General features: G+C 49.5%; 9 protein-coding genes across 9 annotated transcripts; 6 read left to right on the top strand and 3 right to left on the bottom strand.

The window, feature by feature from the left end:
- Positions 1 to 1,217: 1,217 nt before the first annotated feature.
- On the top strand, positions 1,218 to 1,841 carry LTR84_004475 (uncharacterized protein; the record flags this gene model as incomplete). The annotated part of the gene is made up of 1 exon (XM_064848052.1): positions 1,218 to 1,841. The coding sequence occupies one exon, from the start codon at positions 1,218 to 1,220 to the stop codon at positions 1,839 to 1,841; it is 624 nt and encodes a 207-aa protein (XP_064704591.1).
- Positions 1,842 to 2,112: 271 nt separating this feature from the next.
- Positions 2,113 to 3,146, bottom strand: LTR84_004474 (uncharacterized protein; the record flags this gene model as incomplete). The annotated part of the gene is made up of 2 exons (XM_064848051.1): positions 2,113 to 3,033; positions 3,087 to 3,146. The coding sequence occupies 2 exons, from the start codon at positions 3,144 to 3,146 to the stop codon at positions 2,113 to 2,115; spliced, it is 981 nt and encodes a 326-aa protein (XP_064704590.1).
- A 3,072-nt stretch (positions 3,147 to 6,218) lies between these two features.
- LTR84_004473 (uncharacterized protein) lies at positions 6,219 to 8,519 on the top strand (the record flags this gene model as incomplete). The annotated part of the gene is made up of 2 exons (XM_064848050.1): positions 6,219 to 6,227; positions 6,471 to 8,519. 2 exons carry the CDS (start codon positions 6,219 to 6,221, stop codon positions 8,517 to 8,519), a joined length of 2,058 nt encoding a protein of 685 aa, XP_064704589.1.
- Positions 8,520 to 9,279: 760 nt separating this feature from the next.
- LTR84_004472 (uncharacterized protein) lies at positions 9,280 to 11,550 on the top strand (the record flags this gene model as incomplete). Its single annotated transcript, XM_064848049.1, has 1 exon — positions 9,280 to 11,550. The coding sequence occupies one exon, from the start codon at positions 9,280 to 9,282 to the stop codon at positions 11,548 to 11,550; it is 2,271 nt and encodes a 756-aa protein (XP_064704588.1).
- An 835-nt stretch (positions 11,551 to 12,385) lies between these two features.
- LTR84_004471 (uncharacterized protein) lies at positions 12,386 to 14,320 on the top strand (the record flags this gene model as incomplete). The annotated part of the gene is made up of 5 exons (XM_064848048.1): positions 12,386 to 12,545; positions 12,651 to 13,021; positions 13,091 to 13,281; positions 13,354 to 13,845; positions 13,924 to 14,320. 5 exons carry the CDS (start codon positions 12,386 to 12,388, stop codon positions 14,318 to 14,320), a joined length of 1,611 nt encoding a protein of 536 aa, XP_064704587.1.
- A 576-nt stretch (positions 14,321 to 14,896) lies between these two features.
- LTR84_004470 (uncharacterized protein) lies at positions 14,897 to 15,951 on the top strand (the record flags this gene model as incomplete). The annotated part of the gene is made up of 4 exons (XM_064848047.1): positions 14,897 to 15,042; positions 15,105 to 15,309; positions 15,374 to 15,661; positions 15,712 to 15,951. 4 exons carry the CDS (start codon positions 14,897 to 14,899, stop codon positions 15,949 to 15,951), a joined length of 879 nt encoding a protein of 292 aa, XP_064704586.1.
- A 273-nt stretch (positions 15,952 to 16,224) lies between these two features.
- On the bottom strand, positions 16,225 to 18,032 carry LTR84_004469 (uncharacterized protein; the record flags this gene model as incomplete). Its single annotated transcript, XM_064848046.1, has 2 exons — positions 16,225 to 16,613; positions 16,697 to 18,032. The coding sequence occupies 2 exons, from the start codon at positions 18,030 to 18,032 to the stop codon at positions 16,225 to 16,227; spliced, it is 1,725 nt and encodes a 574-aa protein (XP_064704585.1).
- A 1,260-nt stretch (positions 18,033 to 19,292) lies between these two features.
- Positions 19,293 to 21,293, bottom strand: PLB1 (Lysophospholipase 1; the record flags this gene model as incomplete). The annotated part of the gene is made up of 2 exons (XM_064848045.1): positions 19,293 to 21,178; positions 21,239 to 21,293. 2 exons carry the CDS (start codon positions 21,291 to 21,293, stop codon positions 19,293 to 19,295), a joined length of 1,941 nt encoding a protein of 646 aa, XP_064704584.1.
- A 2,245-nt stretch (positions 21,294 to 23,538) lies between these two features.
- LTR84_004467 (uncharacterized protein) lies at positions 23,539 to 24,504 on the top strand (the record flags this gene model as incomplete). The annotated part of the gene is made up of 1 exon (XM_064848044.1): positions 23,539 to 24,504. The coding sequence occupies one exon, from the start codon at positions 23,539 to 23,541 to the stop codon at positions 24,502 to 24,504; it is 966 nt and encodes a 321-aa protein (XP_064704583.1).
- Positions 24,505 to 24,600: the final 96 nt, after the last annotated feature.

Here is a 24,600-nt window from a genome sequence, read left to right as displayed (position 1 = left end):
TGAGACAAAAGCATGATCCAGTGGCCACGCACTTCCCATAACAGCCTTGAGGTTAACAGCATACTTTGATTTAATCCCAAGGACAGGTTATGGGTCTGTCGTCAATTCGAAGCATCAAGGAGTCAATTGTCATGTTGGTGTGTTGGCTGGGGTTGAAGCGGCCATGAGAATGCCCATGGAATCGGCCCTTTATGGTTACTGTGCTCCCAAAGGCCAGGGCGGCGTCACTCTCGAAATGAAGCTCACTCGTTCAGATAAATCTCTTGCCTAGACACGAGAGTATCACAAGTTCACAACCGACCAAGTCTTCGGCTTCGTTTGAGCAAGGGCGCAGAAGCTTCGCAAAGCATAGGCGCTATGATATCCGCAATGGAGCAGAACCGCTCTGAAAGCAGTGCCGTCGATATCCGACAAAGGCAATAGTCCCCCACAGGAACACGAATGCCTTGGCTACAGAAGGCCACACAGGGCTGTGCGATCGCTTCTAGAAGGTGATAAACAGAATGCTACTGAGTGTTTTGGGCAAGTCTAGCTAGACCTTTGCTATTTTCAGCATGTGCATTGGCCATCTCCAGATCATTATCGGCAGTGCTATCATCATTAGGTGCGAGGTTTGAGCTTAAACCTGCCGACCACGTCAACCGTCCGTGCGTTCAGCTCTTGAAATAGTCCAGAGTACCATTACATGAGGTGCACAGGTCAAGTGTTCTCGACTCACCAGAGATCCTCTCTCTCATGCTAGGCTGTCTGATTGGTAGGGTACTCCCACTCCGTTACTCCGAATGTGCACCATTGATACTGTTCCATTGGGAACGGTCCAAGTTACTTCTGTCGACAGCTACCTAGCTGAAAGGTAATGGCACTTGGCTCTTACCAGTTTGCACCATGGTACCTTACCGACGATGCAATAGTCTGTGAGCAAAGACAATAGCTTGAGAGGTTATGATGATGTTCACATGCCTCAAAGTAGGAGTATAAGTACCTCCAAGTTGACGATGCAAACGAGAGAAGTCCATCATCATCAGCAATAGATTTCCTCTCCATTACTCACAAGACAATTTCACCCATCAGCAATCAGTCTAGAAAATCAAGTCCCTTAAATCCCAGTGCCCAAGCTCAGCAAAGCACTTTTTTCAATCACCCACAAGCAATCAAATACCTTCATCCACATAATCGAGATCCAGCATATCTTCTTCTTCTTCTTCAATTAAGCCACAATGCAGTTCAAAAACACAATCATCGCCTCAATCCCAATCCTAGGCGCCATTGCGGCACCAACAGGTTCTTCCGGCAAGAATCCCGATGCGCCTGCCACATTCCCAGCAGCTTACGGTCTAGTCGTTAGCACCCACGTGGATCCATTCCACTTCGAAACGGTCAATGCCAACAGCGGCAAATTCTGGCTTAATCTTCCCTTGACCTCAACCTCTTGCCCAAGCGACGTTGCCTCTCAGGGCGCCTGTCCTCCCGGAACAGATACTGTCTTCACGGGAGCAGGTGGTCTCGCCACCGTGGTGCCTGGCGGCCAACAAGCTTATGCCCTGCAAACTGGAGAGCTCCGGTTCACCGGCGCGCATGCCAACCTTGTCCCTCAAGGAGCAGTCAGTTCTCCTTTTGTGTACGAATTTCAGGACGGCGCACAGTTCGGCTCCGTGACCAGCTACGCCTTTGGTGCTAATGGATTCATGGCTTGCCCCACTCCAGGAAGCAGTGCCTACCAGGTCTTCCTCAATGTGGCAAATGCTCAGGTTCCTTTGGGTGACACCAGCGCCTGTGTTCTTCTTGGCTTCCTCGCTGTGCCTTACACTCAAGGAGATGCTGCTGCCTGGCAGTACGACTAAGTCCCGGATTATACCAGACCCGGGAGGATAGCTCCAGGTCCTGCACAGAGATCGAAGACACGTGGGACTGTCTGAAATTGGTGGAACATGGTGACCACGGGGCCGAATTATCAGCATTTGGTTTTCGCTACTCTCTTTTGACATTGGTGATATAAATAGCATAGCATGGGTATAGACAGGTAATATTATAGCAACAGGTCTTTTGATTGCATCAAATATATTGATTCTTTCCCCTTCCAATATCGGATATAAGATTCTTCTCTCGAGCGCCTCAGTCAAAGCTTTGGTACGTCTTTGAAAACATAAAAAGCCTATTTTCAATCGTTAGTACTTCCAAGAAACGCAATTGCACCTCGTTGTCATGGATCACACGAACCTCTTGAACACAAGTTGCGACCAACAAACCATCCTTGGTGTAGATCTTTGTGTGAATCATCCCCCGCCCATCCTTGGCCCATGGAGACGTAGCTTCAACGTACAGTAGGTCATCTGCGCGGAAACCGTCGTGGATATGAAAGTGAATTGTATGGTTGAGACTTGTCATGATTTTCATCTTGTAAGGCACCTGCTTGCGCTCGTAGTCATTAATCTTAGATAACCCAAATTCAACCCCATGGATCGACAACGGGCAGTCCATCACGTGGTAGTCGGACATATGGACGATTGCAAGTAGATGTGCTGCGCTTCCGGTTGGTGATTTAATGGGTGGTTCGATCTTAGCAACCACAGGTGCAATCGTCGTGCTTGGATCCTGGGGATTAGAATGCTGTAGCGGAAGGCGCTGAAATTCCATGAACGGGCCCCGTTCCGTCCGCATATGCACGAAATCGTCCAGCGTAATCTTGTCAATCCGTTCCTTGATTTGAATAGCCGCAGCGTGCTTCATTGCCTGACCCGTCCATGCTTGACCGCTCATGAAACTTGCCGTCACCGCGACGACGGGCTTGTCATCTTGCTCGATGATGATGATCCGTACTGCGAACCTCCGACCTTGACTTACTCTCTGAACCTTATAAACGAGAGGTTTATCGGCTTTGGGACCCAGCATGAATTGTGTGTGCAGCGAGTCCAACATGAAGCCTTCCGGGACAGTTTTGTATGCCGCTGCCGCTGCTTCCGCCATCATCACTGGGCCAGGGACGTTGAAAGTGATGTAGAACACCCATGGTTGATGGACGTTGGTGAAGACATCCTGGCACATATGTTTATTAGGTGAGAAAGCTGATCTGATACGATGCTGCTCACCTCCCCAATTTTCTTCAGCTCTAGATGCTCTTCAAAATCAAGCTTACTGGGTCCTGGCATCCTGATATAGGGCTTGATGTTCTAATCGAGGTCAACAAGATGTAGTGTCTGTGTCAAATCTAAAGGTCTCCTCAGCGACACGTCGTGCGCAGCTTTGATCTTGAGAGAGCTGGCGAATCCGAACGAAGATTGCGGCTGAAGGACGGCTTTTCTTGTTACGAAACCTAGACCTTCCTAAATCACGCTCTAAAGACCTTGAATTTGGGCCTACATAGGCTGCAAATCGTTCACTTTGTTCGGCGCATAACGTTATGCTCTTCAAAAAGTTTGGGATGTACACACCCTTCCCACGGTTCTAATACCTGGTTATTACCGAATATTTAGCAGGAGGCCGACAAAGATGGAGGAATCAGCTCAACATGCGGGGAATGGGCTCAGCTAAGATGGGTAGGCACCTGGGAGAAGATTTAAACCGAGGCTTGCAAGGCTGAGTTGGGGCGACTGGGGCTGATCTGCTTGGACGATCTACTCGTAGTTAACTAATCACTCGTTAACTGAGTCGTTGGAGCTGCGAACTACCAAAGAAGTTACGAAGTTAGGAAATCGTTATTTTGCCAGATGCTCACGAATGACGTCAGGTAAAAATATGCCTACTTAGACAAATACCTGCATGAATCGAGTATCAAGCCCGAGAATAGGGCTCGAAAATGCTCAACTCCAACCGTTACAAGTGCTCATCCGATCTGGAGGAGCATCTATTATACATAGTAGCTTATCATTTCTAGACATTGAGCTTCGGCGGCGACAATCCTAACACAATTGCTTACACTAAGAAATCAAGAAGGTGGCATGCTCATGGAGCAGCCAGCCGCCTGAGGTGCCCCCGCCTAGCATCGGCCCCACGGGGCTGGAAATCGTTGGACCTAAAGCCAATAAGCAGAGGCAGCACTGGTGGGCGCTTCCACGCCTAGCCTCAGGTCAATAACCTTGTTTTTCATCTGACGATCAATTACACTGGACGTTAGCCTCCTGTTGCACACCTAACTATCAGTGTGCACTTGTCAGCTCTAAGAACTGGGCAGACTAGTAGTACAAGAGTTCAACTCCAGAAACGCTACACCGACAATGTATTCTACCTGATCTCAAAAATCATGAGACGCAAGGCCTTAGTCTTCAGCACGGTGACATTGTTTGTGCTGGTCATACTCTGGCTTTCGCCATCTCTTTCCGATGCGCCAAGGACTTTGAAAGAAGATTACGACAACCCATACATCTTTAAAGGACCAAAAGCTGAGGACAAAGTTATTGTTCTAGCCAAAATAAAGAAAGAGAGTGTTGGCTGGGTCCGGAAGGAACTCCCCGAGTAAGTGAACCTCAATTGTCGATATGTCAACCTTGATCAGTGCTCATACGGAGGAAAAAGTTGGCAACACGCCATCTATCACATGGACGACCCGACTTGGATTTTACATCCACCAGATAACAAAGGCCACGAGGCGATGGCTTACTTGACATTCATCATCGCCCACTACCACAACCTACCGAGCATCATTGTCTTCCTGCATCCACATAGGAAATCAATGCCCCAGTCTTGGCACAACGACGCCGAGGACAATGATAACGTCAAATCCGTCCGCAGTCTTCGTCTCGACTACGTCTACAAGCACGGGTATGCGAACATGCGCTGTGCCGAAATGCCGGGCTGTCCGGATGAGATCCAACCATTTCGAGGCGATCCCGAGCGTATGTTCGAAGTCCCCTTTGCGGATGCTTACGTCTATCTCTTTGGGGGTAACCACTCGACGGTGCCTCGCACCATCGCGACACCGTGTTGTGCTCAGTTTGCGGTCTCCAAAACACAGGTTCTCAAGAGGCCCAGGTCAGACTATGTACGGTATCGACAGTGGCTGCTCGACACGGACTTGCACGATGAGATTTCTGGGAGAGTAATGGAATATTTGTGGCACATAATTTTTGGGAAGGACCCAGTCTGGTGTCCTGATGCGGGAAAGTGCATGTGTGAACAGTTTGGGAGGTGCGGAGGTTTGGGAATATGATGAAATGCGCTGAGGATGTACAATTGAGCAGTAATGATGCATATGAATTTCTGGCAACGTGGAGCCGAAAACTCAAATCGATAAAACGATGATCTTGGAGATTCATAGCCATGAGTAGAAAAATTCCCTCAAAATCTATCTACACTGCAAACTGCCCAACAGTGAACCTCGGTGAGACGAGACTAGTTGGACAGACTGGGCGAGCCTGGAAATTTTTCATCGCGACCTGAAGATCCCAGAAAAGGGCCAGGATACTGGGCACAGAGAGGTCATCAATCCTGAGCTAACTTGAAGCATATCCTGAGAGAGTAATGGCTTTCCATGGGCGGGCCTGAGGTGATACATCATCTGCTGGTCCATTGCGGCCCCGTATTAAACATTACCACGCTTTTAATTACACCGACGGGCCAGATGTTCTACCGAGGATACCAATCCTCTCAAAGTAGAGATCTCGGATCAATGCCCATGCGATCATCTTGCCCACTGTGGAGAAATTAAATTTAATTACCACAAAGACCACTTGGAGATTAGACATCAGATAGTGTGAGTGTTACTTCAAGCAGCATTCTATGCCTGAAATGTTTAATCTCACGTTGTGGATTTTCCCCTGGGCGCGGTACGAGAAGAAAAGAGTGGACAGGTGGACAGGTGGACATCCAACACCATGATTGACCACCACAGGCTGTTAAACTATGGCTAGGAGTATTACACGCGTCCTTCATTTAACATCATCTTTAGAATTGCTTATCTTGGATGAATTGTACCAGTCCTCATGGACGCTATGAACTGTAATTCCATGGCTTAGTTCTGGAGTCTGAATCAAGCTATCGTCTTAGAGCGCGGTTCCATTTACAACCTCTTGAAACGGTATTCGACACACGAATCAACAGTCTCAAAAGAACTATGGGCTCCGATTTCAGCAACAAGGCCAGATGGATATGGGTCCCGGGATATGATGACACTTCTACTGAAGGAAAGATTGTCCTCTTTCGCAGGACTTTCGGTTTGTCTAGCACGCCCACCAACCCTACTCTCTTAAAGGTGTCAGCCGATACACGATATCGTTTATTCATAAATGGCCAAAGTGTTAGCTTTGGGCCATGCAAGAGCTATACCACTCGTTGGTACTACGAAACTGTCGACATAAGTGACTATCTTCACAAAGGAATCAACACGATTACCGCTCGAGTGCTCCGATTTTCAAGTGCACACCCCGGAAGTTTCTCCCTCTCAAGAGGTCCGTTTCCAGGATTGATACTTGATTGCTCGGTTGAAGTAAGTATATACAAATTATCTTCGAGAGTTGTTCTTATTGACGTGCTGGCAGGAACAAGAATTACACACAGGTCTACCAGGATGGGAAGCCCAACTCGATACTTCAGTCCAGATGCAACCCCGCTCCGAGTGGAATTATGCCTTTGGTCCTCCATTTCTTGCCATGAATGAGAGGGTCAATGCTTCAACTTCCTCGGAAACCTGGTATCCTGCTCAAGTGATGTCGGTCAAATCAATGATGTTACCGGTTCTTGAGCCCTGGAAACTGACGGAACGCCCCATACCCACACTTCCTGAAATATTAATGGAGATGCACAGTGCCGTGCGTATGGAAGGATGCATTGATAAATACAGGTGGAACGAATTCGTGAAAGGCGTAGCTCTCTCAATACCAGCTCGACAGACAGTGGTTGTTGAGCTGGACTCCCTCGAACTCACGACAGGATTTCTACGCCTCGAGTTTGAGTCCTTGTCAACAGTTGAAATCAGACTCATGTGCTCCGAGAGCTACGAGACACCCATGGCCAGAAGTGGCCCAGGTTCCAAGAGGCAAAAGAACGACCGGACAGACCATATTGATGGAAAACTTTATGGTCCTAGTGATTTTTATATTTCCAAGCCAGGAAATAATGTTTTCGAGCCATTTTGGTTCAGAGCATTCCGTTACATTCAATTGGAAATCTCGACTAGCAGTGCGCCGGCTACATTTCATTCATTTCGATACCGTATGACGCGATACCCATTGAAGGTCGAAACAACCATCAAAGCCTCGTCCGAGTTGGAAAATATGTGGCAAATCAGTCTGAACACGCTAAAGAACTGTATGCATGAAACTTATGAGGACTGTCCGTTCTACGAGCAAAATCAGTTCATCATGGATTCAAGGTTGCAGATGTTGTTCACGTATCAGATATCAACAGACGACCGTCTTGCTCGGAAGACCATGCAAGAGTTTTACGCGAGTCGAAGAGACGATGGCCTCTTGGAGGCTCAATTCCCTAGTCCTGGCAGATGCGTCAACATTCCACAATTCTCCTTATTTTGGATCTTGATGGTCCACGACCACATGATGTACTTTGGAGATCAGCGGTTAGTCAAACAATACCTTGGAACTATCGATGGCATCCTCGATCACTTTGATGCTCGACTCAACTCTCTTTCTCTCGTGGGCCTCTTCGACGAAGAAATGTGGCCATTTGTGGATTGGGTGACAGAATGGCATGGCTCAACAGGGCTGCACAGTATGGGAATTCCTAAAGCGTATTGGAATGGAGCCGCAACCTACAACAGTCTTTTATATGCTTTTGTCCTGCAGCATGCCGCTGATCTATGTGATTTCGTGCATCGCCCAGACACCGCAAGCGAGTATCGAAGAAGAGCCATGTCGTTGAACGAGGCTGTAAATGCTCATTGCTATGATGGAGAGCTGTACTTGGACGGACCAAATTCCCAAGACCGATCTCAGCATCCACAAGTCTTTGCTGTTCTCTCAGGAGCGATCCAAGGAGAGGCCGCTGCTGAATTGATGAGACGTACTATTATCGATAATAGCTTACCGAAGTGTTCATACGCATTGTCGTTCTATCTTCTGAGAGCCGCTTCTCAAGCAGGTGTTTATGAAGAGCTATTCATATATCTTGTTGCACCCTGGAAGAAGATGATGAATCAAAATCTGACCACTTGGGCTGAGGATGATGTAATGTTCAGGAGCGATTGCCATGGGTGGAGTGCCAGTCCTATCAATGAGATCGTTTCTAAGATCTTCGGCATCTCACCTGCTTCTGCAGCTTATGCGTGCTTGAAGATTGAACCTTCCATTTCTCTGCTTCCACCACAAGCAGAGGGCAACTTTGTGACAAGAAACGGCGAAGTATCACTGTCCTGGGATGAAACTATTGGATTGCAAGTGGTATCAGATCATGAAGTTCAAGTGCAAGCTGTGATCAAGGGAGTAAATCATGTCTATTTTCTCAAGACAGGGGATGCAACGACGATATATAGTCCCATCGCTTGGACAGAAAGGCGTGGCCAGGAAGGTGCAATGACCATGGCTGAAAAGTCTTCTCATCAGGTGATGGAAGTGATGGGCGTAACGTGTTAAAATGATTTGAATGATATCGCGGTGGCTGGGTGGCTATGTAGTCCTGCCTTTGAGCATACAGCCTCGTCAGCCTCGTCAGCCTCGCCGGTCTCCTTTTCTAGCACTAAGCTCACCGCCAAGACATCTACCCCTCTTGAATTAAATTGTCCACTTAACCACTTGCCCAAGTAGGTACTCTACTATCATTTCCACACCACTCTGTAGTACGTGTGATTCTGAGCTCGATAGAATAAGGGTGATGCTGTGAAGACCAATCCTCCTTCATCTGCCATGCCGAACACTTCTGCAGGGCCTGGTAATTTTCAGTGTCCAGTATGTAACAGCGTTTACCAACGCCCCGAAAGCCTCTCACGTCATCTTCGCACCCGTAAGTCAACCAATATCAGATTTCCTGGAAAGAAGGGACCATACGTTGACTCTTGAGATAGATGACCCACATCCAAGGCGGCATACTTGTACGGTGTGTGGCAAAGGTTTCACACGTAGTGATTTGCTGAGTCGCCATGAGAAAACCCATTCGAAACCTCCTCGTTTGAGAAGCATATCCAAGAGCAGAACCGGCTCCCGAAGACACCAAACCCTCTATGCTCCATTGGGTTTACTGCAAGACGGCAACTTGAGCGACATCGAATATGGTCCGGATGGTCCATCTGGGCAAGGCGCCCTGTTGACACAACCTTCCCCCGCGGTTCAGCCTTCCATCGAATCACCATCTACACCTAGTAGACATGTGCATGAGCCATCGAGCACAACACCAACCATGCTGACAGTGAGCACACACCATTCAGCACTCCTGCCGCTTGAAAACATCGTTCTTCCTCCAGACAAAACCGGCATCGAAGGTCTTGATACTCAATTTGGCCTGCTTGATGGCCAGGATCTCCTACTTCAAGACTGGTTTGATCAGAATTTTTATGAAGCACTTCATGAGACTGATACTCTCTGGCCATTGAGTGGAGATGGAACAACTATCGAGATGCCTACGCTGGGGGATACAGTGATGGACGACCTGAGTTCCCCACAAAGAGATGAGGATTTGAGAGACAACAGGCATACAGTCCCAATGCCTGTGAGTCGCATTCCATCGCCACCAAACGAAGCTTCAGAGGAAGACAGGTGGCCCTTTACTTGGGATCCGCGGTCGCGTCGCATCCTTGCCTCAAAATCCATTGAGATTACAGAGGACCACCCACTTCAAATAGGTCATCGCCGTAGGTTCGATATCACCAACATCAAATATGACAAAGTCAAAAGATTTTGGCAGTTACCTACCGATCACAGTATGGGACAATTTTCGATCGAGATTCCAACATTGAGAACAGCCAACATACTCATTGGCATCTTTTTTACACATTTTGAGCCTCGAATGCCTGTGATTCATCGTCCATCTCTTCAGAACACAGACAATCTTCCCGATGCGCTGATAGCTGCGATGATTGTGATAGGGGCGATCTACAGCAGGCAACGGCATAGTACTCGCTTCGCTATCGTCCTGCTAGACATGAGTCGGATCGCTGCTCAGGTTACAATGGAGCATGATAACAGCCTAATGAGAGATGCCATGTACATTTATGCTGTCGGCCTCATTTGTTACGTGGGACTCTGGTGCGGGAACAAACGCGCATTTGAGTTGGCAGAACTCTCAAGAGCAGCCATCGTCAATTTTTGCAGAAGAAGTCATTTCACGAGTGCCAGTCCAAGTCAGCAAAGGCGGGACTCGAAAACTAACCAAAATGCTGGTCGCGATATTGGAGTTCACTGGGCCAAATGGATTGAGCAGGAGACCAAGAAGAGGCTCTGCTGGGTTGTCTATGGCATAGATTGTGAGGCCGCAAGCCTGCTACATATACCTCCGACCCTATCGATCACCGAAATCGTTAAGCTCGAATGCCCTTGTGATGAGGAATTCTGGCAAGCTTCGAGTGCTCGACGGTGGAAGCGGCTTTTAGGACTTGCTCCTTTTCCAGCATCTCGAGCCCTGTCGTCTGCATTGTCACCATTTTTGAAAGTACTCTACGCGAATGATGTCAAGACTTATGACAGGTCGAGTAGCACCATCAAGGCTTTGACTGGTCTTAATTCTTGGAGCCGACTATTGGTTTTGCAGTCACTGCAGCTTTTCGTTTACAAACTGTCTGAAGACATGTCACTTACTACATCTGCCGATCTCACAGATAGCGAAAACGAGGAAGACGAGTACGGACCACGGTGGAATGCTCCATTGTCCTTCCAACATTCGCTAGGTAACTCCAACCCGGGGAGTACCAACATTGATCCTCCCAGTACACAAAACCTTCCCATCAGTGATACTGTACAAGTGGTCTCTCGCCGGAAGGCGCAATTGGAAGAATTGTTGTCAAGGTGGTCAAGCACCTGTCTGAGTAATCCGCCTTCCGATATCACAATTTACTCAACATCCCGATACTTCTACAATGCATCCGGAAGTCACCATTTCCTCGCTATTTTGAGCCTGAATGTGCAGATTGTGGATCTTCAAGACGCTTTGGGGAAATCTGGAAGCGCAGAGATGGTTCTAGCTCTGGAAAACTTATCTCGGGTTTACGAGCATGATATGGCACAGACCACAGCAAGTGTGATGCACTGCAAGAAGATAGCAGAATCTGATATTTGCGGGTCCGTATCACCGGTGCATGTAGGTGGTGAACATGATTCTGACCCGGAAGTTTTCATTACGCTGTTTTTGGGTTATGTATTTCTGTGGACGGTCGCAATGACGGCGAGTTCCGAGCTCAAGTCTCGTATAATTACTGCCTTGTCACCAGCAACAGCCGATGGAGGCCAAACGAAAATCGCAGGTGTCCTTCAATATGCATTAGCAATTGAAGATGCCAATCTGTCCACCATCGTTGGAATTGACAATTTACCGGCTCCAGATCAATCCTCGAGATCTGAACGGTCAGCACGACCAACAGTCATCCTCCGTACTGGTGCCGAGGCACTGAGCCGATTACGACCATGGGGTGCCTGCTTGAATCTGGCACTGCTACTCCATCAGCGTGCGAAGATGTGATGAGGAATCTATCATGATGGTCTTATATGGGGTATGACTCAATACATTCCGCTCAGCGCTCAAATAGTACCCGGGAGTGGGGGCACTGCCTCTGGTGGTGTCAGCCTCCAACATGATGGCATTCCTCCTTTTTTCTTGGAGCATGGGAGTGAGCACAGGTGAGATTGATTCCATGTTCAAAGTGCAGTAGACGAGCCCAGCCACTTCGGATATCTTTGGACAGAAGTTGGTGTGGACATACGAGTCTCGGGGCAAAGAGCAACCGAAGATGTTTACATTTCGACCTAAGGGTGGTCTCGATACGTATCAGTGATGGCAACTGAATCGAATTACAGAAAATAGGTATCATGTAACAGTCCCATGTGGCAAATGGTGCCAGCAAGTCTAAATACTGCCTAGGGAGTAGGAAATCCCGAACAGCCCTGCTTGAATTACGAGGAGGTGGTCGGCTGCCACTCGATCTAGATGTCCACTTGTCCACTTGTCCACTTGTCCACCTTTTTCTCCTCCGACTTTCACCACGCCATAGACATACAACGATGTGTTTAACTAGTATTCGGTTGAGCTTCAACCGAGAGCAAGCATAGCACAGAGTTCAAACCCTTACCACCTAAAATACAAAGTGATGTAGCTCTTCTTAGGATCACTCTCAGGCTGTAGAGCTTTGCTACAAAAAAGCCGCTTGTCTGTCATCAGAATATCCTACGTGTCCTGGAGTGGCATTTGCTCAATTTAAATTACTTACACTACGTCAAGTCTACGCTCTTCCTTCTTTGCAAGCACTAACCAGACCATATCTCTTGTTCACGAAGTTTCCTGTGGATCAAATCTAGCAATGGCTGAGATGGCTGAGAGCAAGGTGGCCACGAAGCACGTTGAGGCCGTAGCCGACTACAGTGAGGACGCTGCCCACCGCGGTCAACTACTCTTCGATGAGGAGCGGCATCTCGGTGTTCTCGCGACGGCAAAGCTACATCGCAGAGCACTATTGACATGTAAGTCAGAATGCATTACTGTACATGTTTTTACGAAACTGTGCCTAGGATGTGCTCTGCCACCAGATATTCAAAAACACATCTGACACACTGTGAATAATGCAGGTAGTGTTACCTTCACGGCTGGACTGGTGTTTGGCTTCGACACCGTCGTTAACGGCGCCTCTATATCAATGCCATCATTCCTTCTGTACTTCGGCAGCATTGGACCTACAGGACCGTTCCTCCCATCCATCTGGACGTCGTTATGGACCGCAATGTCCGGTCTGTGTCAAGCAATAGGAGCCATTATCATTGGCATTGTTGCTGACAGATTCGGTCGAAAATGGTCTGCATGTGGTGCTGCAGCTCTCACTCTCGTTGGTACCGCCGTCCAGTACACCGCCCACGCAAGGGGAACATTGATGGCTGGCAAGATGATCGCCGGGCTCGGTGTTGGCGCAATCCTGGCTGTTGCTACCACTTACGCCTCGGAGGTAAGAATGGATCTATCTGGGCCTCCCTGGGTATTTACCTGAGCTGTTACTGATCTTTGGTTTTACCAGGTGGCACCTCTCAAGCTACGAGGACCGATTCAGGCCACCCTTGTGTTGTTTACCGTCTTCATGCAAGGTCTTGCCTTGGGTGTGGTTCGAGTCTTTGTCCCAAACGTTCATGAACAGGCATTCAGAAATGTCTTTGCGACACAGTGGGCAGTCGGTGGGCTTGCTCTTATCTGCTTCGCGCTTGTCCCAGAGTGAGTACAATTCTGGTCTCAAGGGGCCACCTTTTTCTCAGGTCAATCTGCTCACGTGTTATACTATCTCAGATCTCCAGTGTTTTTGATCACCCGTGGCGATATACCCGCAGCTCGAAAGGTAATGGGGCGAATCTACGGAGAGAAGAAACAGCCAGATGAGAGAACAGCGTTACTCATCAGAACCATCCGTGACGAGCAGGCCAACAGCAAACTCACTGGGGGCACCTACCTCGATTGCTTCAAGGGAACGGACAGAATACGAACAGGTACCGTAGCCTTCTTGTACACGACGTCAAATGTCGGTGGCGCAGGCTTTCTCGCACAGAACATCTACTTCCTCATCATTGCCGGACTCGAGCCAATTCATGCTTTCGATATTGGGATCGGGGGTTTTGGTTTGGCCATCCTTATCATCATCGCTAGTGGTGCGTACTTGAAGAAGATCAGTCGTCGTACGACGGTTATCGCTGGCTGTGTCATGAATATCTTTTTCATGATTATCATTGGCGCACTGTACTATGCCCCTGGCCGTGGAGCATTGTGGGCTATCGCTATTCTCATGTAAGTCCCGAGTGTTCCAGGATGTGATATCATTAGTGTCTGAGAGGTCTTATCCCGGCTGACGTGAATTCTGCACAGGAATCTTTTGATATCCTTTCAAACAAGTACCCTTCAGGCGGTGGGATGGCCCACTGCGGCAGAAATTCCTAGCTATCGATTACGAGCGAAGACCCTGTCGATCGGAGTGTTCGCTCAGACGCTGACGACGTGGTTCTTCTCTTTCGTCACGCCGTACATGTACAACGTGGACTCGGGAAACCTCGGGGCACGCACTGGGTTTGTCTATGCGGGCACGAGTGTTTTCCTTGTCATAATCGCCTACCTCTACTGTCCCAATACCGCGGGATTGTCCACTCAAGAGATTGATGATCTCTACGAACAAAAGATGTCTCCGAGGCTGTTCCAAGCCAGGGACAGGCAACTTGATGAGCAGGGAATGCGCGACAAGAATTTGCAATCGGATGTCCGGAGCTGAACCTTTAACAGACGAGTCCAAATCCATCTTTTGGTACCTAGGTATTGTAGTGGTCCTATTGTTGGTAGATTGGGCCTAGGCTAGATTAGATCTTCTCCGCAATCAGCACTTCGGGACTTAGCCATGTCTCCCAAGATACAATCTAAGGCCCTTCCTACGAAGTCTGTAGCAGCAGTCAGAGCAATGACTAGTCTTCCATAGCCTGGAGTTTGCACCACTCCCCTCCTCCAACCACTCAACCAGTAAGCTGCACATGTGGGATGCAGAATATGGAAAGTACCTAGATGGTATGTGGAGGGCAGGATGTGAACGTTCCGTATGGAGGATGGTCAAAGGTAGGTGGATGGTGGGTGGATGGTAGTGAGGTCTACCTAGTAATTTGATGCGATCTAAAGAAGCTAGCTCATCGAGCTGCCAAGACACTAGAGTCTTGGCATTTGAAAGTTGGAGAATCCGAACTGGCGACGTATTTGTTTGGTGATGGGGACGAACACTGTAACTCTGAGAACTACAAGCACACTCAGAGCGAACAGATTACTGGTTGAGAGCATTGTCTTCTTCGATCAATACCTCATTATGCGTGTCCTATCGCTACTCCCACAGGCTGTTCTACTCCTGTCAGCTGCTCAATCCGGCTGGGCAGTATCGTCCTGGTCGTTCACAGATGCCTCAGTTAATGTGGCAGGCAAAGGCGCAGGAGTAGGCGGCGGGTTCAAAGAGAAGTAGGCTTGTTTCCAGAGCCGTCCATGGACACCAGATATGATAGCTAACCCTAGTCTCCCAGGTTGACACCCTCAAAACCACTGCCGTCTTCCAGCCCAGTGAAACTAGGAGCAGGAGATACTCTCAAGGTCATCCTCACTACGCAAGAAGGGAAATCAGCCAAACGGGCGCATCAAGCCTTCCTACTCCTCCAAGACCCCGTCACCAACCTCGACATCTCATATCCCTTCAGTGTCAAAGACTCGGGCAAAGCCAAGGTAGACCTGGTACGTTGAACGCCATCCTAATGGCTCCATACCTCTGATCATCGATATTCATATCTGCCTATAGACTCAGAAAGACTTGCCCGCTCAATTACTGCGAAGCTCTTCGCCCCTGTCCGCAAGCATAGTCATTGCGTCCTTTGGTGCCTCAACAGGCTACAACAGTCTTGCCTTCTCGCTGTCTATCGAACTCGACCCCAACGTGGCACTTCCCGCGGCCGAGAAGCCGTTAAGATACGGAAAACTCCCCGAGATACATCACGTCTTCCGCGGCGATCCCAAAAGCCCTAATATTGTCATCAGCCTGTTCTTCGTGGGTGCCGTACTGGCCACTGTGCCCGCGTTGCTCGGAGCAGTAAGTCGAGGCATAATTCTTCTGTCGACCCATACTAAACTATGCTCTAGTGGCTCTACCTTGGAGGCAACATCAACCACGTGTCTAAGGCCCTCTCAGATGCACCAGTATCGCATGCGCTGTTCGTGGGGTCGGTTATTGGCATCGAGGGCATTTTCTTCCTTTACTACACAAGCTGGAACTTGTTCAAGACTCTCCCGGTCCTGGCGGCCGTCGGATTGGTCGCGTTCCTGTCCGGAAGCCGGGCTCTCACTGAGGTCCAAGAGCGCCGTCTGGCTGGACTGAGATGAAGACCGAATAGAAGTGTTTGCATGTACGTTAGAAGACTGTCGCATAGGAGGAATTAAAAAGTATAGAATCTGGCCCTCGACTATCCTGCCATCAGTGATGGAAGGAAAAATTATATGAATGCTGCATGTCCACTACCTAAAAGTGACACTTTTTGGCTCATGATTAATGGAAACCGTCATGCAGCATATTCTGACAGAAGTCTATACAAAAGTGCTGATATACACGGCAAACTCCGCAACCCCACCACCCTCCCCCATGTGCTATTCGCCGCATCACCCAGCAGCGCCCTGCGACATGATCTCCCTAGCGATGCGACTTCTGGCCCTGATCTTCTCGCCGTTGAAGAGCAGGATCCAGGGTACGAGGGTCAACAGCGCACTGATGCCGCCCAGCAGACTGCTGGCCTGGGGATAACCGATGTTGCGGAACATCTGATCGGTGAACAGGGGGAAGATGGCCGCCATGAGGTTCCGCATGAAGCTCTGGGCGGCCAGGGCCGACGACGCGTACCGGTGGTACACATCCGCCAGGTAGTTGAAGACGGCCAGGTAGATGACGAAGATCCCGATCTGCGCACATCCGATGGCCAGCACCGGCGAGATCCAGTGGATCGACGACGACGTCGTCCAGCCGAACCAGAAGAGGCCGATGGGGAGGAAGGCTGCATGGATGGGGAGAGGTTAGTATGAATCGATGGGATTGAGGAAATGAGGGCAGAGGGCGATTGGGTTTTGGGCCACTTACCCGACTCCAGGCACGCGAAGTATAAGCGGCCCTCGGGGCTTTCAGTCAGCTTGGGCCAGTGTCTCTTGGCAATGCGCTCCTGGACGATGGAGAGGATGGTGGCGAGGATGCTGCCGATGGAGATGGCGGCGAAGACGGCCCCGTTCTGCTCCGTCGTGAAGTTGTGCCGTGTGCGGAAAATCAGTGGGAGCACCGAGAACGTCATGTACAGCACGGCCCACGCGAAGGAGGCCCACAGAGAGAAGAAGAAGACCACGGGTTCGGTCGCCAGGAGCTTGAAGGGGAGCGTCAGCGATAGGTAGAGCATGTGGCGTAGTGAAGAGCGATTTTCGTCGGCCGCGACTTTGTAGCGCAGGCGTGCGGGTGTTGGTGGTGCAGAGGATGTAGGTGGTGGTGCTGGCTTTTCGGGGCCGTGTTGTGCTTGGTTTTGATGCTCTATCTTTTCCAAATACTCATTCAGAGCCTTTGCTTTGCGGCTGAGAAGTACCGAGCCACGAGTCTCCTTGAAAAAAACGCACACCACGACAAATAGCAGAGAGAGTGAGATGATCTGGTGATAATACACCCATCGGTAGCTGGCTCTCCCAACGATGAAACCCGATAGTAAACATCCAAACCCAGTGCCAGCCAAGGCGGAGCCGCTGTAGATGGCCATAGGCGTGTTGCGATGTTCAGCGTGATACATATCAGAGACGACACCCCCAACCATGGTGGCGAATGTGCTTGCTCCAGCACCAACGATGAAGCGAAAGACCAGCATCGCTGCAAAGGAATTGGTGGCCGCGCAACCGATCTGGCCAGCCAGAAACATGACAGCAGATCCAATGAAGACGGGTCTCCTACCATTGATCTCTGAAAACGGTGCCAGTAACATGGGTGAGCAAGCAAAGCCCAGCGCCCACATCGTCACGCCGACGCTGAACACCACACTCGAGATATGCCATTTCTCTCTTTGTGGATCTGAGGCGATGGAATAGGCTCCGGCAGAGTAGGCGGCAGTAAAGGTACACCAACAACTAATCACTAGAATAATATTCTTCCGTGACGATGACCAGTCGAATGGTGAATCGTACTGTCTCAAATTTGGTAGTGGAACAGTACTGGTGACCGCGCCGTCTATCGAGTAGAGGCGTTCGTCCAAAGGAATTGGAGTCTCGAAAGTGAGATACTCGTATCGAATATCCTCATCCGGGGCATCACGACTGGCGTTCGGATAGTCCATTTCCTTGGGCAAGATTGAGGTCGGCTCCTCGTTGGAAGCAATACTCTCTAAATCTCCCTTGGCATCATGATGGGGATCTGACGGCATCGGATCTCTATCGATCCTTTCGCCCATCTTTAGTGTCTGGGGGAGTGATTTTCTCTGTCTTCTAATTCACCTTGACCTGGCAAGAGAGTAGCATAATGTATATAGAAAGCGAGGAAGGGCGTGGATCAGTCTCAATGACAAAGCAATACAGAAAGACTGGACGGCAATAAGGGCGTTCGCGGTCAGTTAAGATTTTTTTCTGGAAACGAAGAAAGACTCATCTCTACTCCATCTTAGAAAGAAGCGAGACAACATCAGATTGCATGGCATATCTCCGGAGATTCTCCAACTTTCATCTCGCAGTCTAGTTAGTGCAAGGTGGTAGCCAGAAACTCCCCCAGATAGAATAATGGAACCCTCACGGAAGACGGCATCGTTTGGCGGCACGCACGCATGGCAAAAATTGAACCAAGGACAGAAGGGAACTCGAAGGTGCGGATAGGAATTTTGGTGGCTTGCAGCATAATGACGGTGTTGGCCATTCCCATTCATGCCTTTTACGATAGATGGACCTCTGAGCAACAGGGGCGCTGCAGCTTGATTGGCGTCGTCTGGCTCCCCCGCATGGCTTCTTTGGGGGCTCTTCAGGGATCATCACATGGACTTCTGTCCAGGGACCACCACCCCGAGATATGGCCGCTGGCCACATGGGTAAGCCTGACAGTTTCTTCCTATTGCCTAGTTAAGTCCACATGTACCATAGCATCATTCACTAGAAGTGCTACGTACGAACTTGAAGGTCATCGTACAGCACATGTAACAAGAGTAATCCTACATGACTAATTCGACCTACTCTGCGTTTTACTCCTGTCGGCGTTCTCATCCTGGCGTTCTCCAGAGCACGTGAAGTGGCTGGGTCTCACATTAATTGATGAGTCACGTATACACACGTAGGCGATCTTAGTGATGATAGTCTACAGGCAGAATGTCATAGCAAGCAGAACATGAAGGACAAATGCGTCGTGGAGAGACGATATCAAGGTCTTCACGTGTTGCCTCAAAGCTAAGCGGGACAAGCTCCGAGTGTCCATGCTGAAGGCGACCTCCACGAATACCCAATTGAGTCTCCTTCTCTTTTAACACCAGAATAAGACAAAGGGAGCTCACCCGTAGGCGGGTTTCCCACACTTTGCGTAGCCAAACCGAATTAATGAATAGTGTTGTATCCAATGCACTCCATCCAGATGCGTTAACCTCCCCATGCACAGTACTTTGATAAGTACTCCATATATTCCCATGTCGTGTACATAAAGGCGTGAAAGGGGCAAGAACAAAACCCCAAAAGTCTTAAATTGTGGTGATAACAAAACCGGCAGCAGCTACACCAGCCGCCAACCAATTGATGGACCTGGTAGCTGCACTGTTCGCGATATTGATCTCACCGAGAAGTACAGTAGGCTCATATCGCGGAGGGTCCCTCGAGTCAACGGTTCCGTTCCAGCAGAACCGTTCGAAACACTGGTTACAGACCTCTGGGATATCAGTGCGAGTACGTTCAAGACTTCGGCTTAATATGGCGCATCCAGCACAAGCTGGCCATGTCTCATCTACCGTGCCGTTGCCCATCGTGACAACATTCTGGCCGTTGAGAATGACAGCATCTCGGTAGCTGTTGTTCGTTGACAGTTGAAAAGTTGAAAAGTTGCTATAGGTAACGTATGGAGAGTTTGGAATGTAGACCACCAGCGGCACGTTGATTCCGTCCGTCATGTTTGATGTATCACAACCGAAGAACGTCGGATGGGTGTTGAGGCCAAGGTTAACTATCGTATTCTGATCGGGAATGCTTGGGAATGTGGTGCCATTGGCCACGTCGGCTAGTGATCGCTGATAGGTTGCAACGAGAGCAGTAGCATTGGGCCAGATGTACTCAGTGTCAGCGGATGAGTCCACGGCAAAAATAACATCGACGTGACGATTTGGTTGAATGAGTGGATGTAATGGAATATTCTGAAGATCTTCTCCACCATCGACAAGTGTAAGGCGAGATGAATTCGCGGACGGGTTGCTTTGCGGGTTGTAGTGAAAGAACGGATTTGGTGTATAATCGGCGATATCATTGTTGTCCGAACTCAGTGTGTTCAGAATACTGGAAACGATATCTCTGAGTGACTGTGGAATATCGGTACCATTCAGATTGAGGAGAAATTGGTTGAAGAGAGATGATGAAGTACCCATGATGAATCCAGCATTATCGAAACCAACAACACATTGGTCATTGTTAGGTACGCTTCCAGCGGTGAAATTGGTGCCCAAATATTGCATCGGTATGAAGCCGTAAGCGGTCGGGTCCCATGTTCCCATTTCGAATGCGTTGAACTCATAGACAGTGGTGTTTCCTGGAATCAGAGTTTCCCCTGGTGCTCGAGCATCTGCGACGAGAATTGGAAATGGTGTGTTGGCGTCTTGGAAATCCTGAGCGAGGCTGATTGAGGACCATGTGTAGGCTGGGCCTCCATCGGTCGCATTAATCAACTGGAAGGATAATGCTCGACCCCAGACATCAGTCAACGAAACATCGAACCCGGCATCTCGTTTTCCAGTGACAGCATCGGAGAGACTACCATAGTATTGAGCGGTGTCGAGAATCTGCAGGCCACCCTTATCTGGACCTTCAAGAACCGAATTCTCGAACTGCCACGTAGAGCCCGCGTCGTGCGACTGTAGAGCGCCCACTGTCGTATAATTGTTTATGAAAATGGAGCCAACCAGCCAACCACCCCCACTGAGACCAGCCAGGTATGTTGCGGACTGCAGCAGACCACCCAATTGACCACGGCCTGTGTTGTTGTCTGTTCTGGAGTCGAATGCCTTGATGGCGCCTGCGCCATTCATCAAGGCACGCCAGCCGCCTCCAGACACCGCAATACCGATATTGGGCAGCTCCGAAGCATTATTTGAAACTCTGTCAATGTATGAGCCAGCATCGAATCCCGTTATATTGAGCCGCGTCAACAGGTCTCGCATAGGCTCGACTGTATTGTTTCTTCTTCTTTCTAGCCATGCCGTCTCTTGTGACGAAAGCTCGGCAGCGGCCCTCACTGAGGGTGCATTGCTTGGACAGTCCCTCGACGTAGGAGTATAACCATTGGGAGAGTTGGGGAGAGCTCGTCGCAGGTGACCAAGCGCAGTCAAGCCTTCGAGATAGGCGTCTTCAGCAGATATAGCATATGCTGTTAAAAAGCTATTAGCATTTCTACCGAACGGTGGTTAAGGCTTTCCTCTATACTCACCATTTGCGCCGGCTGAAAAGGCCGTCACGACCGAGGCAACGAGAGAAAACTTCATGCTTTTAAATTGATCCCTTTACCTAGAGCAAAACATGTGATAACAACAAGAAGTCAGAAGGATGGGGGTGACACTCGGATGTGCTCAGGCGAAGGATATAATAGTCAATACTCGTCTCAGGCACCCACAGCACATAGCCACTATTGCCAGGACTGAAATGCAAAGTGCATTGACATGAGCTGAGCCTGAGGGAAGCACCGGATGGCAGGGCAGTTCATTGTTACCCGTGCCTCCAATGGCTTGTGGAGTGGTGGAGATGAATGCAAAGGTTGTTCCTCGTAACACTCTGGGCAGATGATGTCAACAATGCTTGTCATTCTGTGGAACCTCGCAGCAAAAGAGTTCGATGTTCCTGATTCTTTGTGTGCCTGGCTCGATTGCACTGCAAACTGGGATCCGGCAGGACCGGGAGTGGAATGCATACTGTTTCAGGTGCATTATACGGCATAATCGTAGCTGTGGAGAGCACGGATATTTCTCATGTGCTCTTGGTGATCTAACCACAAGATCATTGAAACGCGGCCAAGCATTCGGTTGCGACCCAATGGTTGTCGTACCAGATGTCGCATGTAGCAGGTGATCGTCAGCTAACCTGGAGTTCGTGATTAGGCGTGCATCGGCAGCTAATCTTAGTTAAAGCCTTTCGGCAGTCAGCGCTGAAGCCCTGCATGAAATGAGTGCAAATCGTAATCAACTGAGCCACCCTGCCCACCACTGCACCTTGCCACGCCCACAAGGCTATGTAGCCTTTTAGTTACCCGGCTAAAGAGCACAGCACAGTACGATGTGCTCGGTGATACGGTTTCCGCGGATTGGTTATTGGCATCAATCTCGGTTTCACCAAACTAACCAAATCCGTCCATATGCTGCGACACCAATGTTCTTGAGGTAGTCCTTCATGCTACACAAGGAAAGCAAATAGCTCATGTTAAATTCCGACCAGCTGCAGGGTCTGAGCTAAATGCCGATGTTATAGCTCAATTATGAACATGCAAAGGACAACGTCTTGTGTACGAGTCTCCTAACATGTCAAGCAGTCAGTGTCTACTGCAGCTATTCCTCTTGTTCCATCATTTCTACGCAGCGAAGAGCCAACTCGGATACTCCGCTTGCTTCAATGTTTGCCTTTGCTACGTGCCCGCTCAAATTCGAGGGAGAGGGTGCCACGTCGACCCACCCTGTACTCGAGTAGCAAGGCATACAACATTTCGTGCGAAGTCATGTACTCCGTATCTCGCTCATCGTCACACGTACATTGTGAGATCATCGACGTGCGCGAGCTGCAAGCCTGAACTGGCATGGGCCGGGTCGATACTCTCCACCGCTGCTACTGTATGCCAGTGCCAGTAACCGGGTGGATTGACTGAAGAACTCAGGCCCATGTGTAAGTATGCGTAGTTGGCGAATTGGCTATCCTGCTGTAAATCTCGAATGCATTCTGAAGTCTTAGACTTGACTCCAATCCTAGACTTAATAAGCAACTTGAAATGAAATAGCAGGAAGAGAACCAGGTGGGGAGAAACCTAGGAAGATCTCGAATGACTCTTGCTTGGAGGTCGGCTTCGGCTTCGTGATCGCAGCGAGCGTTGTACGTCTTGCTATTATTTCGGCTGCAACAAGCTTCTTGGAGTTGCTAATCCAGTTTTACTGAGGAGATTTGAAGGTTAATATGTTTCCTGAACAAGAATCGTCAGAATTCAATCCCATTAGTGGTCGAGAAATCACGGTCTTAAGAGCGTCTCAATTCCCCGGACGGACCATGCAACCTGCTGACAACGCTAACGTGGCAGCTAATCTAGGCGAACGAGGCGGCATGTCTTCAAAGGTTATGATTCTTCAATTTCAAGGCAACAATGATAAAGTCGAAAGCACTATCTAGTCATGGAATACGGTTTTCAAGGGAAATAGGCCAGGTAGATGTGGTTTTCAGCCCCAGATATCAACTATGGACGAGCTCGGTCGAGACCATGGTCGGGTCATATTTGGCCCGTCAGCCTTGTGGCTTGGGCTAGGGGCCAATCAACAGGCCTACTTTACAAGGCTCGCTGCTCCTAGCTTTGGAACGGCTCTTGAAGATGTCCTACCAAGAGCGTACTACGCTCGTCTGCCCATGGGCACGGAACTATAAAGCAGAAAGCTAACCACCCGACGGCGGGCGAAGTGAAGCACATCAGTTGTTAGGTCTAAAAGAACATTTTTTACGAGCGGGTACACCTAGCCCAGTGACTCGCGAACATCGCATACAATGCCGAAAGCAGGAAGTATCATCAACCCTGTCAGCGACGTATGGAAGTATGACCCTGACAAACATATCCCGAACCTGAAAGACAAGGTCATTGTTGTCACTGGCGGCAACAGCGGAACGGGCAAAGCCTGCGTGATCGAGCTCGCGAAACACACGCCAAAGCGCATTTTCCTCTCTGCGCGATCCAAAGCAAAGTTCGAAGATGCCGTGAAAGACGTGAAGGCCGTCGCACCAGACGCAGTTGTCGAGTTCCTCGAACTCGACCTCGCGTCCTTCGCGTCTGTGAAGCACGCTGCCGAAGCCATCAAAGCCTCCACCGAAAGCTTGGACATCCTTGTCAACAACGCCGGCATCATGGGTCTGCCACCTGGATTGACTAAAGAAGGATACGAGCTCCACTTCGGGACAAACCACATGGGCCCAGCGCTCTTGACCAAACTCCTCCTCCCATTGCTCCTCAGTACCGCGCAGCAGCCAGGCGCAGATGTACGTATCGTGAATTTGACGTCCATGGGACACACCAACACTCCGAAAGGGGGCATTGACTTTGAGACTGTCAAGACGGAACTCAGTGACCGCCACTCCTTCGTCCGTTACGGACAGTCTAAGCTCGCGAACATTCTTCACGCAAGGGAGCTAGCCCAACGTTATCCATCCATTACATCTGTCTCCGTGCACCCGGGCCGTGTGGCAACGCAGCTCCTCGATGATATGTATGGTCGACGCACGGTGGTTGGGTCACTTATGCAGGTGTATGATAAGATTGCAAGTCCCTTGACCCCGCAGCAAGGTGCCTATACCCAGTTGTGGGCCGCCACGTGGTCGAAGAAGGAGGACGTCGTCAATGGTGCGTATTTCGAGCCATTTGGGAAGCTGGCACAAGGTACCAAGGATGCGAGAGATTTGGAACTCGCCAAGAAGCTCTGGATTTGGCAGGAGGGAGAATTCGAAAATCATGGCTTCTGAATTCCATGGGTCGGTATATCTTGTCCCTAATATGGAAGTAGGACAATAACACCAGAAAGTGCCAACCGTTCCAGAGATGCTCAATACCATCTAGCT

This window comes from Exophiala bonariae, assembly GCF_035927105.1.
Source record: "Exophiala bonariae strain CCFEE 5792 chromosome Unknown scaffold_19, whole genome shotgun sequence".
NCBI lineage: Eukaryota > Fungi > Ascomycota > Eurotiomycetes > Chaetothyriales > Herpotrichiellaceae > Exophiala > Exophiala bonariae.
Note: the sequence above shows the minus strand (reverse complement) of the source record. Positions and strands in the feature narration are given on the sequence as shown.